We start from the raw sequence: 17,761 nt of genomic DNA, 5'->3' as shown, positions 1-17,761 counted from the left end.
AGACAGTTGTTGAAAGAAGTCGAAAAGTTCAGTATTTTCAGAAAAAAAAGATGCAGCCACTTCCTGGTAATCACAGAATGGCAAATAGCATTTTTCCCCCTGGGATAAGCAACAGAAAAGACTGACAGGGCCACATGCATATAGAGAGAGAGGAGCGGGTCCGGAGAGGGGGGCGGGAGGCAGAGGAGGGCGGGCCCACTTCTGCCGCGCTTTTGGTGGGAGTGGAAATTGGGGACGGGAGCTCACTGGTGACGTAGATCTCATGTGACCAGGAGTCGACGTGTGCAGAAGTCCTACTAGTCCAGTCCTTGTTCCCGTCTGGGTACCAGCTCCCTTCAGCGGTGCAGGCGGCGGTGCCAGAGGCCAGTGAAAGGAGTCAGCGTGCCGGGATTTTACAGGTTGGTGCCAGTATGGGTGTTGCCCTGGGGAGTTCTTGGGTGCGGCTGAGACTTCACGGAGTCCCAGTCAAGTTCTCTGTCCAACCGCTCCCGCCCTCCTTCCCCCCACCTTCAGTTCTGAGAAATGATGCCCCTGGGGAAAGGAACCAGGGGTCCCGGGAGAAGGACACGGAAACTGTGATCATTTAAAAAGCATCAGCTGCTGCCATCTCAGTCCGCTTTCCCGACACCCACTCTCCCCCCAAACCTCCCTTCAGCCTGCAAGATAGTTTGGAAACAATCTGCTTTTCCCACTCCCTGTCTGATGAGAAAGACGGGCGAACTTGCCCTGCGCACAGGGAGAGAACTGGGATAAAACAAAAGGTGCGAAAGTTTCCACGGCCAAGATCCCAGACGAGGAAAGCTACGCGTGTCCACTCGCTGGTGCTGATCGGCCCAGCGGGCGCTCGCCCCACCCCCACCGCCTCCTCCGGTCTCCCGTTTGTCTGCAGGTCTGTTGTTCTCTGCACAGCTGGAAGCTAGGGAAGCAGGAGGGAGAAACCGACCCGACCGGTACGCGGTAGGTGAGAGGAACATTCTGAAGACTCTTGAGGTGAAAGTGGGCAAGAGGGAGGCTGAGATTGTAGGCCCCACTGTCTCTCCCTCCTCCCCCCCTTGGCGGGCCTGCTCTTTCGGTGGGGGGAGGGCAGGGAGGCCGGAAGGAGGACCTTGGGAAAGGCGAGAGGGAGGGAGAAGAGAGAGGTGAGGAGGTGGAAAGTGGAGGCGAGAGAGGCGGCGATCGGGAGGCCCCGATTGCTGCCTGGGTTTCTCAAGTGAAAGATATTTGGTGACAACTTCGAATCACGACCAGCAAATTCGGAGACCTCTGTCCAGAGCTGTCCGCTACCGTAGCCTTTCACTGACTGTCTCCTGCTTGCTTCCTAGAAGTTAATTGCGCTCGAAGAGGAAGAAGCAGGGAAAAGAAGAAAGAGGGAAGGAAGGAAGAGAGGCAGAGAGAAACAAGATGAAACCCTGCCAAAAAATGGAAGGAAAACCAGAAAATGAGGAGGAGCCAAAGCCTGAGGAAAAGCCAGAGGAGGAGGAAGAGCCTGCGGAGGTGGAAAAAGCCGAGGGAACTTTTAGAGAACGCTTGATTCAATCTCTCCAGGAATTTAAAGAAGACATACACAATAGGCATTTAAGCAATGAAGATATGTTTAGAGAGGTGGATGAAATAGACGAGATAAGAAGAGTGAGAAACAAACTCGTAGTGATGCGTTGGAAGGTTAATCGAAACCATCCTTACCCCTATTTAATGTAGTTTACCTTGGTTTTAGATGAGGTTAGCATTACCATATAGCTTTCTTTTTTTTTTTTTGTTAGCGTTTTCCTGATATATCTTTGTCCATCTTTCCACTTTTTACTTGTTGCTCTTCGTGGATTTAGATGCATCTCTTATTATCTGCATCTCATTGTTTAGCTTATTTTGAACCAGTCTATATATCTCTGTCTTTTAATAGGAGAGCTTTACTCATTTGTAAAAAAAAAAAAAGTGCTTTCTGATAGAAAATAAGAGGTTACTAAGTCATATGTGAATATCATATTTTTGAAAGTACACTTGTATATTACATATATGCACCTGAAAACTTGCAAAAGAGGAAAATATAAAGTACACTGTCTTAGTGGTGAGATTCTGATTTTTTCCTTCTGCTTATTTGTATTTTCCATTTTCTTAAAATGAACACATTATTGTTGCTAAAAATAATAATAAAAGTTTTATAACAATAAAAAACAAGAGTGCTTTATTTCTAAAAGTACTGGGGCAATTTTAGGAGCAAATGTGCACTTTTTAAAAAAAAAGATTATTTATTTATTTATTTATTTATTTTAAAGGCAGAGTTACACAGAGAGGGAATGACAGAGAGAGAGATCTTCCATCTGCTGTTTCATTCTCGAGATGGCCCAGGTCTGGGCCAGGCCAAAGCCAGGAGCCAGGAGCTTCTTCCGGGTCTCCCATGTGGGTGCAGGGGTCCAAGGACTTGGGCCATTTTCCACTGTTTTCCCAGGAGCATTAGCTAGGAGCTCACAAAGCTGGGTGTTTTCTCCTCAGTGTGGAACAGCCTAGAATTGAACCAGTGCTCATATTGGATGCTGGCATCATGTGCCAGCCCCAAATGTGAACTTTAAAATTATCATCAGACCACTTAGCTAAAATAAAGTGTACCTCTTTTCTCATCTGTAAAATAAAGATTATAATGATCTCCCAGAGATCTTGCCGAAGCCAGTTAAGGTAAAGCCTATGAGCTATGCTTGACAGGGTTTTTTCCCATCTGCCCATGAGGATGTGAACTCCCTGGAGATTCATCTCAGCTATTCGGGACAGTGGAACAAATGTTCTCATTTGTGCTTGACAACAAATCCAGGCAACTCTTAGGTGGGTGCCTTTTGTATATTTCCAGTAGTGCCTGCCTACCCCCACTCTCTGCCATTGATAATACCATGTATATTCCTGCCCCTTCTGGCAGATCCTGCACATACTACTGCAAATATGCTAGGATTCTCAAGTAGTAAAGCGCAACATACATTAGCTCACCTTGTGGGCTAGAATCCCAGACTGACCCCTACAAAAATGGGGAGATTGCCCATCCCTTCAATTTAGACATGTATACAGTACCGCTTGTGCCAGGATATCTTACAGACATCTTGGCCATTTGGGGATCCTAACATCTTCCCCAGACATGATGAATCCATCTGGGGCATGGACAAGAAGACATCTGACTAACACACTATGCTTTAGTCAGAATCGTTGGGCTGTGTCTGAGTGTCTGAAGATTACCATTTTGTTTTCCTGATTCCCATTTCCTTAGGGCCAGTGATCTCTCCCAAAAGACTGGTGACAGGTGCTCCACATCAGTTCAACTGACATCCCCAGGCTCATGTAAGTTTTAAAAGGATATGCAGGATATATTTGAGGATACTCTCATCCCTGGTTAGAAATATGTGAAAGTGCTATGTAAGATTTATTATGCATGCATATCCATATCCCAATGCTTATGTATCTAGAAATGCATATATGATTCATAGTTGTGCCATTCATGTGCTGTTTTCCTGTATGCTGTGCTTTTTGGGCAGTTCGTGTCTTTAGGCTATTCTTGAAGGTTTCAACAAGCTAATGGGTGCTGGTCTGGCTGCAGTGAAAAGAGGTTCCAGGGGTCACTATGCCAATTTCACAAGACAGACAAAGTCCATCCCCCTGGCGCTTGGAGAGGTGATGCTCAGGCAGGATGTGGAAGAGCTCACCGGAGCCACACTGCTCTCCAGGGTGGGTCTGCCTTCAGTTTCTCTGCCCCAGCCTGCAGCTGGCATCAACTCCCCTAGGCTGCCAGCTGGGTTGTCCTGGACACACACACCTGGAGGAGGACAGTTGTCCCCTTTGGAGTTCAGAGTACTAAACTTTCTTTCTCCTTTTCTTTTTCACAGAGGTCTTGATGGAAACTTTTTAATTTTTCTAAAAAAAAGGATTTATTTGTTTACTTGAGAGAGAGAGAGAGAGAGCACTTCCATCCCAAGTGACAAGTGACCTCAATGCCCAGGGCTGGGCCAAGCTGAAGGCAGGAGCCAGGTAGTCCACCCAGGTATCCCATGTGAGTGGCACGGGCACAAGCACTTGGGCCATCTTCTGCTGCTTTCCCAGGTGCATTAGCAGGGAGCTGGATGGGAAGTGAAGCAGCTGGGACTTGAATCAGTGCCCTTCAGGGATGCTAGCATTACAGGCAGTGGCTTAACATGCTGTGCCACAACACTGGCACCATGGGTAGAATTTTATTATGGAGAAGATAAGAACTCAAAATTCACTAACATGAAGCACTGATTGTGATTGTCTTTATCTTAGATATGAATGCTCTAGATGTAAATAGATAACTTGAGGTTAAAGTAGAAAGGCCTAATGGTAGAGGAAGATGATTTTAGATAATACATAGATATTTTATTTTAATGATTTATTTATTTGAAAGGCAGACATACACACACACACACACACAAAGAGAGAGAGTGAGAGAGAGATTGGTGTTCTATCTGCTGGTTCACTCACTAAATGGCTGCAACAGCCAGGGCTGGGGCCAGGCTGAAGCCAGGAATAAGAAGCTCCATTGTGAGTAGCAGGGGCTCAAGCACTTGGGTCGTGACTACCAGCTCTCAGGGTGTTCATTAGCAGTAAGCTGTGGAAGCAGAGCTGGAACTCCAACCCAGCACTCCTACATGGAATGTGGGCATCCCAAGCAGCGACCTTTTTTTTAAGATTTATTCATTTATTTGAAAGGCAGAGTTACAGAGAGGCAGAGGGAGAGAGAGAGAGAGAAAGAAAGAATGAATCAGTCTTCCATCTGCTGGTTCACTCTCTAAATGGCCTTAAAGGCCTGACCTAGACCAGGCCAAACCAGGAGCCTAGAACTCTTTCTCGATCTCTCAAAAGGCTGGCAGTGCCCTAAGTACCTGAGCCATCATCTTCAGCCTTCCCAGGAGGATTAACAGGGAGTTGAATTGGTAGTGGAACAGCCTAAATTCAAACTGACATTCTTATATGAGATGCTTGGGTCACACCTGGCAGCTTAACAGCTGCACCACAACACACGCAGGCCCCCGATCATTTTTCTTCATTTTTTTCTGTGTATATTTTGGGTTGTATAATTATCAATCTGTCTTCAAGTTCACTAATTCTTCTGCCAATTCTAATTTATTTTGTTTCAATTATTGGCTTTTCAATTCCTGAATTCCCATGTGATTCAATCTTAATAATTTATGTGTCTTTATCGATCTTTCTACTTGATGCAATACTGTCATTGAATCTTCCTTTACTTCTTTTTTTTCAGATTTTATTTATTTATTTGAGAGGTAGAGTTACAGACAGTGAGAGGAAGATACAAAGAAAAAGGTCCTCTATCCGCTGGGTTCACACCCTAGACGGCCACAACGGCCAGAGCTGAATCCAAAGCCAGGAGCCAGGAGCCCCCTCCAGGTCTCCTATGCGGGTGCAGGGGCCCAAGGACTTGGGCCATCTTCTGCTTTCCCAGACCACAGCAGAGAGCTAGATCAGAAGTGCAGCACCCGGGACTAGAACCGGCATCCATATGGGATGCTGGTGCTGCAGGCAGAGGATCAACCTACTGCGCCACAATGCTGTCCCTTCTTTACTTCTTTAATCATGATTTCCTTTAGTTATTGAGACATATTTATAATGGTGGCTTTGAAGCTTTTTCTATATCTCATCACTGTTACAGGTGATTTATGTTGCCTGCTCTTATTTTCCAGTGTATGGGTCATTCTTTTCTGTTTCTTTGCATGTCTTGTTGGAAACTAGATGTCTTAGATAACATGTAGCAAGTCTGCTTACTGCCCCCCTCTGCAGGACATGTTATTGTTATTTGCCTATTTATTGCTTTAGTGATTGGCTAGATGATCTTGATGATATCCACTGCTCTCCCTCCAGCACTAAATCTCTGTTGCTCCTCAGGGAGGCAAGTCTTTTGATGTGCCCATAGTCACTCTATGATGACAATGGTTTTCACAGGGCTTTCTTAGTCTTTTTCCCTGACCATACTCACACTTTAGGTTCCTCTAATTGCTGACTGTTTGGTCTATTATTTTAAATAATTGCCATCAATTGCTCTTAATACCAATTAAATCAAATATAGGCTCTCAAGGAACAGTTCCCAAGGTCAGTTTGATATATGTTTGACCCCAGGAAAATTACTCCTAGCCATCTCCTTCTCTGGCTCTCCCTGGATCTCCCCAACAATCTAGCCAGACAGCAGTTCAACAAATCCATGAATCACTTCTCAATTGCCTCCGCCACAATATCCAATGTTTTTGGAACATACTCAGCTTGAATTTAGTTAGCGCCAGCAGCAGATGGTTGGGGGAAGGATGAGAAATGTTCACACCTTGCTGTTCACGAATGAAAGCTCCTGACCGGAAACTGCAGAGGATTCCCTGTGTTCTCCACTTCCAGTTAGGAGTGCAGCTTATGCCTCCCTAAGCTGGGAGTGTAAGGGGAGAGCTCAAGGTTCAAATACCATACTCACCTTTCTTATAATGTTCTATAGATTTCCTTAAAGAAATGGTTCTCCATTGATATATACCCTTAACACCAATTCCAAAGGCTTTAAATGGTTGGTTGTTTTGTTTTATAGTCTTTATCAGTCTTGCTGGAGAATAAGTCTACAGAACTCTTTGAGCTGTCATGCCAGAAATCAATCTCTTAGACATTGCTTCCTCCTAAAAGACTTCATTGGCAGCTCAATTAGATTCTATTACTCTGTGCTCCAAGTACTCTGTTCAGCACTTACCGCTTTGTTTCTGCTTTTCTCCCACTAAATAATGAGCTCCATAAGAATATGAAGGCTACATTTACCTCATTCTCTTATATCTCCAGAGATTTACCTGCAACATAGTAGACATTCAATAAATATTGATTGAACTGAATGTGTATTTCTTCTATTTTGATTAATTGCAAAAGCCATGTGCTGGGAATTGGCATTCCTAACTGTGGTGCTGAGACTGACAAATGGATATGGAGAGGCAGTGCCTAGCAAAGGATAGTGTTCACATAATATAAAAAATAAATGCTGAACCAATAAAAGAATGAATGAGATGTAAAATTGGGACTCAATGATAGGGTAGCATTCAAGAACATTGACTTAAGAACTAGACTATATGAGTTTTAATTCCTGCTCTTCCACTTAATGTGTGTTGCTTGGCTTTGCCTTCCCGCAGTTCTTTTATTTGTAAAATAGAGCATAATATTAGCACCTACTTTGTAAAATTTTTGAGACAACAAAATGCAATAATGAATATACATATAGTGCAATGCCTTGCATATATCAACAATTACGTAAGTGCTGTTTGTTTTTTCTTTTTATCACGATGTATGTATAAGGAAACTAGGATAATTCTGTACATGCTGTTTTGTAACTTGATTTTTTTTTTAAGATTTATTTTATTTATTTGAAAGACAGAGTTACAGAGAGAGGTAGAGACACAGAGAGAGGTCTTTCATCCACTGGTTCACTCCCCAGAGGGCTGCAAAGGCCGGAGCTGCGCTGATCCGAAGTCAGGAGCCAGGAGCTTCCTCTAGGTCTCCCACACAGGTGCAGGAGCCCAAGGACTTGGGCCATCTTCTACTGCTTTCCCAGGCCATAGCAGAGAGCTGGATCAGAAGTGGAGCAGCTGGGACTTGAACTGGCGCCCATATGGGATGCTGGTGCCGCAGGCCAGGGCTTTAACCCGCTGCGCCACAGTGCTGGCCCTTGTAACTTGAATTTTAAAAGTAGTACCTTTCCCCCTTTTTCCGCAAAGGATATCCATTACTTGGGGACAGTTTAATAGATAGAAGTAACCACTGCCTGATGGCCAGCATCAGAAATGCATCTTCAATCTCAAAGATGAAGGCAACCAAGTTGAGGGGAATGAGGGAGGGACAGGGGCAAAACATACCAGGCAGAGGTTTCAAATGAAAAATGTGACACAGGATACTGTTATACTACTAATGCCTCAGTCTCTGAGTCAGGACAGGAAATACAGCCCTTCACTCAGGAACTGGGGCAGGTGTAAAAGGGAGAAGAGCTAGGGAAGAGGTGTGTGTGTGTGTGTGTGTGTAAGAGAGAGAATAAACGAACATTTTTAAAAGTTTTTGTTTATTCATTTACTTATGGGGGAAAGAAGAAGGGGAGAGAAAGAGGGAGATTGCTTCCAAATCTGCAGTGCAGGTTCCCTCCCTAAATGTCCTCAATGGCTGGGACAAGGCTAGGCCAAAGCCTGGAACCTGAGTTCCATTTAAGCCCCCACATGGGTCACTGGGACCTAATTACTTGGGCCATCACCTACTGCCTCCCAATGTGTGCATTAACAGAAAATTGGAATCGAGAGTGGAGGTGGCACACGAATCCAGGAACTTCAGGATGGTATGCATGTGTCTTACCTGCTTTCCCAACAACCAGGCCAAATGCCTTCCCTGAACATTTATCTCATCCGCAGTACCAACGCCTAAGATATTATCAGTTTCACTAGCCTTTAATAATAATTTCTTGCTTATTCCACCTAAATTATTGAAGAATATTTAGGGGTCGGCGCTGTGGTGTAGCAGGTAAAGCTGCAGTGCCAGAATCCACATGGATGCCAGTTTGAGTCCTGGCTGCTCCATTTCCTGTAAAAAAAAGATTTATTTATTCACTTGAAAGTCAGAGTTACACAGAGAGAAGGAGAGGCAGAGAGAGTTTTCCATCCACTGCTTAACTCCCCAGATGGCAGCAATGGCTGGAGCTGTGCCAATATGAAGCCAGGAGCCAGGAGCTTCTTCCAGGTCTCCCACACAGGTACAGGGGCCCAAGGACTTGGGCCATCTTCTATTGCTTTCCCAGGCCATAGCAGAGAGCTGGATCAGAAGTGGAGCAGCCAGGACTCGAACCGGCACTCATATGAGATGCTGGTACTGCAGGCAGTGACTTTACCTGCTACGCCACAGCGCTGTCCCCGATCCACTCCCTTTTTAAAAAATTTTTATTATTATTATTTATTTGAAAATCAGAGTTACGCACAGAGAGAAGGAGAGAGAGAGATAGGTCTTCCATCGCTGGTTCACACTCCAGTTGGCCACAACGGCCAGAGCTGCACCGATCCAAAGCCAGGAGCCAGGAGCTTCCTCCAGGTCTCCTACTTGGGTGCGGGGGTCCAAGGACTTGGGCCATCCTTCACTGCATTCCCAGGCCATAGCAGAGAGCTGGATCGGAAGTGGAGAAGCCGGGACTCGAACTGGCGCCCATATGGGATGCCGGCACTGCATACGGCAGCTGCTTCACTTCCTTTCTAGCTCTCTGCTATGGCCTGGGAAAGCAGTCGAAGATGGCCCCAATGTTTGGGCCCCGGAAGAAGCTCCTGGCTCCTGGCTTCAGATGGGCCCAGCTCCAACTATTGTGGCCATTTGGTGAGTGAACCAGCGGATCGAAGACCTCTCTTTCTCTCTCTCTCTCTCTCTGCTTCTGCCTCTCTGTAACTCTGCCTTTCAAACAAATAAATACATCTTTTAAAATAAGAATATTTGAAACATGGAAAATCAAATTTGGAAGCTTTATGATTTTGACCTATCATCTATCGCTTAGAGTAAAGGAAGTCATAGACAAAATATTAGTATATTTCCTTTGATTTTGTTTTGTTTAATATGTATAAACCTAGCACGTAATAAATAAAATTGGCTAAGTTCCATGGGCTGAGTGTGTCCAACCCAAATTCGTATGATAAATCCTAATCCCCAATGTGATGTGATTGGAGGAAGAAACTTTTCTTTAAAAAACTATTTATTTATTTGAAAAGCAGAGTTAGAGAGAGGGAGAGACAAAGAGAGAGTTTGATCTTTTATCAGCTAGTTCACTTTTCAAATGACTGCAATGGCCAATGCCAGGAGCCTGAAAATCCATCCAGGTCTCCCATATGGATGCAGGACTCCAGGGACTTGGGCCATCTTCCACTGCTTTCCTAGGCACATTAGCAGGGAGTTGGATTGGAAGTGGAGCAGTGAAGACTCTAACTGGCACCCACATGGGATGGCAGCATTGCAGACAGTGACTTAACCCGCTGTGCCACAACACAGACCCCAGAGGTGAGAACTTGGAATAGTGATTAAGTCATGAGGGTAGAGCCCTCATGAGTCAGATTACTACTCTAATAAGAAGCAACATGAGATTGTTTCTGTGCTTTCTGCTCTCCTCTGTGTAAGGATACAAAGAAAAGATGGACATCTGCCGACCAGGAAGTGGGTGCTCATCAGACATCAGATCCACTTGCATCTTGATCTTGAACTTTCTAGTCTTCAAAATTCTGTGAAATAAATATTTCCTATTTTAGCCATCCAGTCTATGGTATATTTGTTAAAGCAGCCCAAACTAAGACAGCAAGAAAGCAGACAAGAGAAAAAAGAAAATTACAGTCAAAAGTTAGTTTATACCAAACATTTGTGATCAAACAAATGTCACTAATGTACTAACTTCCTTGCCTAACTGGAGGGTGGCAAGGGATGGTAAGAGGCACTTAACAGTAAGGTATGAGATGGATTTTTTAAAAAAGATTTATTTATTTATTTGAAAGTCAGAGTTACAGAGAGAGAGAAGAGGCAGAGAGAGAGAGAGAGAGAGAGAGAGAGAGAGAGAATCTTCCATCTGCTGATTCACTCCCCAATTGGCCGCAATTGCCAGAGCTGCGCGGATCTGAAGCCAGGAGCCAGGAGCTTCTTCCAGGTCTTCCACACGGGTGCAGGGGCCCAAGGACTTGAGCCATCTTCTACTGCTTTCCCAGGCCATAGCAGAGAGTTGGATCAGAAGTGGAGCAGCCGGGTTTCAAACCGGCGCCCATATGGGATGCCGGCGCTTCAGGCCAGGGCTTTAATCTGCTGAGCCACAACGCCGAACCCTGTGATGGTTTTAAAACATGTGTGCAAATGTTTTGACACTTCTCTCATTAAGAAGTGAGATCTATATTCCCTCCCCTCGAATCTTGGAAGAGGGCTTATGAAACACTTTCAAACCAATAAAGTACAGTAAAACTAATGCTATGTGATCTCCAAAGCCAGGTCATAAAAGACCATATGGCTTCCACTTTAGTTACTGGGAACATTTGCTTTTGAAGCCCTGAGACACTCATGTTGGATATGCTACATGTCGACCCTCTAGCTGACAGTCCCAAAAAAGCCCGTCTTTTGGCTCAGTTTCAGTTGCTGTAGTACCTAGGTTTTGGATTCATCTACAGGTTGTAGAGTTATTCTAAAGCAAGTCATCCTTGCCTCACATATCGTGGAGCAGTAAAGAGCAGTTCCCATTGAGCACTTTCTGGATGTCTCACTCAGAATCTGTGAGTGTGTGTGTATATATCAGCATACCTTCCAGCAGTGAGTTTTAGAGCAGAATGCTACCTGTCAATAGATAACTGAAGGAGTTACCTGTCATGCGGTGATAGCCACAGGCATTGAAGCCAACGTGTTACCAAGTCAGCTAAATAGAGTCGAGGAAATGTGTGCGCAGTTCTGAATCAGCAGCTTACTTTTCCACAAATGAATTCCACATGAACTTTTGTGTTTCTGATATCTCTTGGGGGGAAAAAATGAGAATACTCTGCAACCATAAGCCTTCATTTCCTCATGACAATTGGCAAGAGGAGAGCAGAGGCTGTCCCATTTTGGTAGGGCGTGTGCTTTCGAGTTCAACCACACTCCTGCTCCTTCATCTTCCCTCACATGAGTATATGCTACCTGTGGCTGTGTAAGTTGACACATTTGAACTAACAGCTCACTGGGTGCTAGGACCTTGTTAGGTGCTAGAACTATCAGACACTCTGGTATTCATCCCAACACTGTATTTATATTCTATTGGAGATGAAAGGCGGTGCACATTATGTGAGTTTTTTCCTGCAGAGCTTAGACTAAACGCTTCCTGTTCAAGGTAATATGAGAAATTCCTATAGTTACTATATGGATGAAAATACATTCTATGTATATATAATATATATTGTGTGCATTTTGTCCCAAATGATACCACTTTCAGGGCAATAATTTTTAAAAAATGGTTTTTCTGGTCAAGCAAGTGAAAATTTTCTTTTGAAGGAGTCAAACATATTTATCATACAGATGGTGATTCTAACATGTTGTTTCTGTGAAATAAGCATTCACATTCTTCTTTGAACCTGGAAGTGCACTGAAATGTGCAAAATCCAAAATAACATTCTGGCAAAATTATACTTTTTTAAAAAAGATTTTATTTATTTACTTGAAAGTCAGAGTTACACACAGAGAGAAGGAGAGGCAGAGAGAGAGAGAGAGAGAGAGAGAGAGGTCTTCCATCTCCTGGTTCACTCTCCAAATGACAGCAATGGCTGGAGCTGCACCAATCTGAAGCCAGGAGCCAGGAGCTTCTTCTGAGTCTCCCATGTGGGTGCAGGGGCCCAAGGACTTGGGCCATCTTCCACTGCTTTCCCAGGCCATAGCAGAGAGCTAGATAGGAAGTGGAGCAGCCGGGACTAGAACCGAATGCTGACGCCACAGGCAGAGGCTTTAGCCCACTGCATCATGGCACCAGTCACAGTGCTGCAGGAGAGCATTGTCTGTGCTGTGGGAGTAGCGGCAGGAGTAGTCCATGTCCTGGCCTCGAGAGATTCCCCTTTTCATTGGATTCTTCAGGAGCAGCACAGCTCCTAGGTTATGGTTCTTCACGCTGAGCTGTCACAGCCACTCGGCTCAGTTTCAATATTTCAACTGTCAGCAATCATGGGTGAAAGTGTGTATTTGCCTACATACTCACCAACACTGTATACTACCAATTTTCTGAATCTTTGTTTCACTTTTGTTTTTTATGACAATAATTCATATCCTCTTACTCCCCTTCGTAAAATTCTCCAATAGTTTCAACTCAGATTTAAAATTAAAAAATCAAGCTATTTACAATTAATTAAAATATCTTCCTTCATGATATTGCTTCTGTCCACATTTCTAACCTGATCTACTAGTAGTGGATTTGTTCTTTATGCTGTAGTCTCACCAGCTTTCTTTCTAGTCCTCAAAAGTGCTCACCTCTGGTCCTTTATAATTGCTAAATCTTCTGTCTGGAATGTTCTTTGCCTAGCACTTCAAAGTGTCTTCTTTCTCATCATCCAGGTCCTAACTCAGAAGTCATTTCCTCAAGTGGACCTAGGCTGCTTCATTTAAAGTAGTATGTATATGTGCCCATCACTGCTTTCACCCCATCACCCTCTATGATGCCACTCTTAGATTTTCTTATAAGCTGATTAACTATCTGAAATTACCTTATTTATTTGGTTACTAGTTTGTTTCTGTACTCATAATGGAAGGTCTTTGAGAACAGGACAACATCTATGCTGCTTGCTGACACATCACCAGGGCTTGGTACATGGTACATACACAACTGTTCGTTAATTAAAAATTATTCATTGGTCATTTTAAATAAACTACTTTTACTCATATCCTTCATGCATTTTTCCATTGGTATGTTTATTCTTTGTTACCGATTTTTAAGAACTTCTTAAATATAATGGATTTATTTTTCCTTTTTTGTTCATACATCTTTGGTTTCCTAGGGCTGCTGAAGCAAAGTAGGACAAACTAGGTGGCTTAAAATCACAGAAATGTGTTCTCTAATAGCTCTGTAGGCTAGAAATCCCAAACCAATGTGTCAGTGGATTCATGCTTCATCTGAGACTCTAGGTAGGCTCTTCCCTTGCCTCTTCATAGCTTCTGGTGTTGGCTGTCACTCCTCATCATTCTTTGGCTTGGAGTTTCATATCTATGGCCATGTTTTCCTCTTCTTCTAAGGACACTGATCATATTGGCTCAGAGTCCTCTCAAGTGACATCATCTTAAACTTGGTTACATCTGAAAAGTCGCTACTTCCAAATAAGGTCACACTCACAGGTCACAGTGCTGCAGGAGCACGCTGTCTGTGCTGTGGGAGTAGCGGCAGGAGTAGTCCACATCCTGGCCTCGAGAGATTCTCCTTTTCATTGGATTCTTCAGGAGCAGCACAGCTCCCAGGTTACGGTTCTTCACGCTGAGCTGTCACAGCCACTCGGCTCAGTGTTACAGCTCTGCGCTACAGCCTCTTAGCTCTCAGTGTAACAGCATCTCCTCTCCCATCCAGCCACAGCTTCTCCATAGCTGCTCCCCTCTGCTGGGTTTGTCAAAGGTTTGCTGTCTTCTGGGTCACAGCTCCTCTTCTCTGCTGGGCTCTTTTTGTCTGGCAACCACAATGAATGAGGCACAAGGACAAAGTGAATAGCGTTTATTGAAGAAGGTAGAGAAGGCCTCCTCAGGCCTGCCTGGCTCAGGATTTTATGTGTCACTAAAACAGGAAGTTCTCTCTGATTGATCGAGGTATATGCTAATAAGGTATCTTACGTGCGAACCCATCAGGGAACTGACATTGGAGCAGCCTGCTTTCCGCAGAAGTTTGCAGAATGCTAAATCTGGTCTGTTGAGCAGAAGCAGCAACATCTGAAGTTTGCATTGTATATGTTTTTCCCATTTGCCCCTCCCTCAGGGCTTATAGAGAGGTAAGTCATGTGTGTTTTCCTTTTCCTGTCTTTTATTCTTTCCTTTACAGGGACCCCTAGAGTCCCTATTAACAAGGGTTAGGACTTCCACATATGTTAAGAGTGATACCCTGCTGGCGCCGCGGTTCAATAGGCTAATCCTCTGCCTGCGGCGCTGGGACACCGGGTTCTAGTCCTGGTTGGGGCGCCGGATTCTGTCCCGGTTACCCCTCTTCCAGGCCAGCTCTCTGCTGTGGCCCGGGAGTGCAGTGGAGGATGGCCCAAGTACTTGGGCCCTGCACCCCATGGGAGACCATGAGAAGCACCTGGCTCCTGCCTTCGGATCAGCGCAGTGCGCTGGCCGCAGCGCGCCGGCCACGGCAGCCATTGGAGGGTGAACCAACGGCAAAGGAAGACCTTTCTCTCTCTCTCTCTCTCTCACTGTCCACTCTGCCTGTCAAAAAAAAAAAGTGATACCCTTAACATTTCATTAGATCCACTCCCTAGTCTTCAAGCCTTGGCATCAAAGTTATTGACTTTTAAAAAATATTTATTTATTTGAAAGGCAGAGTTGGAGAGAGAGAGAGAGAGAGAGAGAGAGATCTGCCATCCATTGATTCACTCTCCAAATACCTGGGACAACTGAGGCTGGGGCCAGGCCAAAGCCAGGGGCCAGGAGCAAGGAGCTTCTTCTGGGTCTCCCACGCTGATGCAGGGGCCCCAAGGACTTGACCCATCATCCTCTGCTTTCCCAGGTGCATTAGCAGAGAGCTGGATCAGAAGTGGAGAAGAATCAGAAATGGAGAAGGAACAGAAGTGGAGCAGCTGAGACTCAAACCGTCACCCACATTGGATACCAGTGCTGCAGGCTGTGGCTTAACCCACTATGCCACAGTGCTGGCCCCACCATCAAAGTTATAATGGCCAATGCTTATAGGAAAGCTGGAGTAGGCAAAGTTTCCTTTATGTGGGATCTTCAAAAAGTTCATGAAAACAGTATGGATTTCATGCATGGATTTCAAATATTTTTTCATCAAAATAACTTTTAACTCAATTTTCCACACACTTTCTGAAGTCCCCTCATATTCTTTATTATATTATTTGAAAGGCAGAGCAACGGAGTGGTGGAGGGGAAGATAGAGATAGAGAGAGATGGGGGCCAGTGCTGTAGCTCAGTAGGTTAATCCTCTGCCTGCAGCGCCAGCATCCCATATGGGCGCTGGTTCTAGTCTTGGCTGCTCCTCTTCCGATCAAGCTCTCTGCTATGACCTAGAAAAGCAGTGGAAGATGGCCCAAGTCCTTGGGCCCCAGAAGAAGCTCCTGGATCCTGGCTTCAGATTGGCTCAGCTTTGGCTGTTGTGGACATTTGGGGAGTGAACCAGCAGATGGAAGACCTTTCTGTTTCTCCCTCTCACTGTCTGTAACTCTACCTCTCAAATAAATAAAATATTTTTAAAAAGAGAGGGAGAGAGATAGTGATCGAGATAGAGATAGATCTTCCATCCACTGATTTGACTTCCCAAAGGCCAGCAACGACAGGGGCTGAGCCGGACTGAAGTCAGGAGCCCAGAACTCTATCCATGTCTCCCACATGGATGGTAGGGACCCAAGTCCCCGAGCCATCATCTTCTGCCTCCCAGACTGTGCATTATCAAGAAGCTAGGATTGGACCCAGAGCTGAGACTTGAACCCAGTCACTCCTATACAGGATGGAGGTGTCCCAAGTGGTAACTTAAGGGATTGTGCCAAATACCCTTCCCAATGTGAACTTTTAGAGCTATATGTTAATGTATTGTTATATCTGTAAAAGCATATCTATATACTTTAATAATAATAAATAGTTCTATAACCTCAAGCTATAAATGCACTAGTGTATGCTCTTCCTTTATTCAATGTCCCCCATAGTATCGCAGGGTAGCAGATTATATAAGAGTTTGGGGCCCAAACCGGAGGCAGTAAAGCATTTGTCTGGCCTGTCTTGTCTTAGTGCAGCATATGATGATTTCCATTCTTTGATCACAATCAACTACTAAATACTTTTTCATAACAATGCCCCTTTCTTTATGTTATCTCTCTAGCTGTGATAACTGTTTAAAAAAGGATTTCAAGTTGAAGAACAGAACATTTGTACTTGGGATGAGTTTCAGTCTTTAGTCACTGCACACACAACCCCTGTTAATTTCTAATATTTTTGAAAGACATCAAAAAGTAGATGGCTTTGAGTCTAATTTCTGACTATTAGAGACTTAACTTCTGAGCTCCTTCTAAGAAAATATTTGTCAGGGTGGTTTGGAAAGTTTGGAAAGGAAGGCAGGGAATAAAAAGGTTCCTTTACTCTGATGCCTGGAGGTATCAAAACCATCACACAGTTTTATAAAATGTCCAAAATCTGACAACCAGACTTCTCTCTGAAGATTTACTTTACAGATTACTTTGCAAACACCAGCTGTATTCAGGAAGGGTCCCTCCTTTTTCCAAACAAAATTTTGCAACAGACCAGTAGTACAGTATGTTTCCAAAGTGATGTTAATGTTGTGTGGAGCCCAGAGAAAATATTTTCTATGTGGTACAGGTCTACATAAACAATGAGGCTTTTTCATTCTGCAGGATGAAGCATTTCTTTCAAAAATGAAAACTCATTATTTCTAATTTTCTGAGGCATGCTTTTTTTTTTTTAAAAAAAAGGAAATAGAAAAGTAAATACAGTCCATTCCCCTTCCTCATCTCCCTTTCCGACGAGTCCCCTTCTGCCTCCTCAACTCAGTGCTTATTCTAAACTTCCTAGCAGGGTAGGACTTAGCGGCTAGGTGGGCATTGATGACTGCAAGGGCAAGATGGGGAGAGAGGGCACAGGGGAAAGTTCAAAGCCAAGGAGAAAGGAGAGAAAGCAGAAAAGGCCAACACCAAGAATGCAGTGGGGGTGGGGATGCGGGTGATGGAGGATAATACAGAACTTCCCTAGAAACCAGCGGCGAGCAAATTCCAACCATAAGGCGATGATGCCACTTGTAGGCCCTCAGATCGGAGAGGATGGAGATGAGTGACAGGGCGCTGTGCATCGGGGCACCACCGCACAAAGATAGGCGGTGTGAGCGTTTCGGGGGTGGGGGGTAAGGGATGCGTGTGCTTGTGGCTGCTGGGGGCGGGGGGCTCAGCAACACTGGCCGCTGGAGTCGGGGGCGAGCGCGGCGGTGACGCGCGGCCGTCACGTGACCCCGAGCTGCAGAGGGACGCAGCCTCGGGTGCAGTCGTCACTCGCGTCTGGCTACCAGCTCCCCGCTGCCCTGCGCTCGGCGGGCTGGCAT

The 17,761-nt window shown here is 44.8% G+C and overlaps 1 protein-coding gene across 6 annotated transcripts; it reads left to right on the top strand.

Moving 5' to 3' along the window:
- Positions 1-258: 258 nt before the first annotated feature.
- Positions 259-1,742, top strand: TCEAL9 (transcription elongation factor A like 9). 6 transcript variants are annotated; one of them, XM_062183295.1, is made up of 3 exons: positions 259-398; positions 890-950; positions 1,323-1,742. In XM_062183295.1, exon 3 carries the CDS (start codon positions 1,402-1,404, stop codon positions 1,696-1,698), a length of 297 nt encoding a protein of 98 aa, XP_062039279.1. In that variant the 5' UTR covers positions 259-398; positions 890-950; positions 1,323-1,401; the 3' UTR covers positions 1,699-1,742. The 6 variants fall into 6 exon arrangements, with proteins under 6 accessions (XP_062039279.1, XP_062039277.1, XP_062039278.1 ...); XM_062183293.1 differs by having other exon boundaries at positions 890-957; positions 1,326-1,742; XM_062183294.1 differs by having other exon boundaries at positions 890-961; positions 1,326-1,742.
- The last annotated feature ends 16,019 nt before the right edge of the window (positions 1,743-17,761 follow it).

The sequence above is a fragment of the Lepus europaeus genome, chromosome X (assembly GCF_033115175.1).
Source record: "Lepus europaeus isolate LE1 chromosome X, mLepTim1.pri, whole genome shotgun sequence".
Classification (NCBI taxonomy): Eukaryota; Metazoa; Chordata; class Mammalia; order Lagomorpha; family Leporidae; genus Lepus; species Lepus europaeus.
Note: the sequence above shows the minus strand (reverse complement) of the source record. Positions and strands in the feature narration are given on the sequence as shown.

What these genes read in the sequence shown, in the direction of transcription:
- TCEAL9 (XM_062183295.1), top strand. Translation starts at nt 1,402, where the DNA reads ATGAAACCCTGCCAAAAAATGGAAGGAAAACCAGAAAATGAGGAGGAG.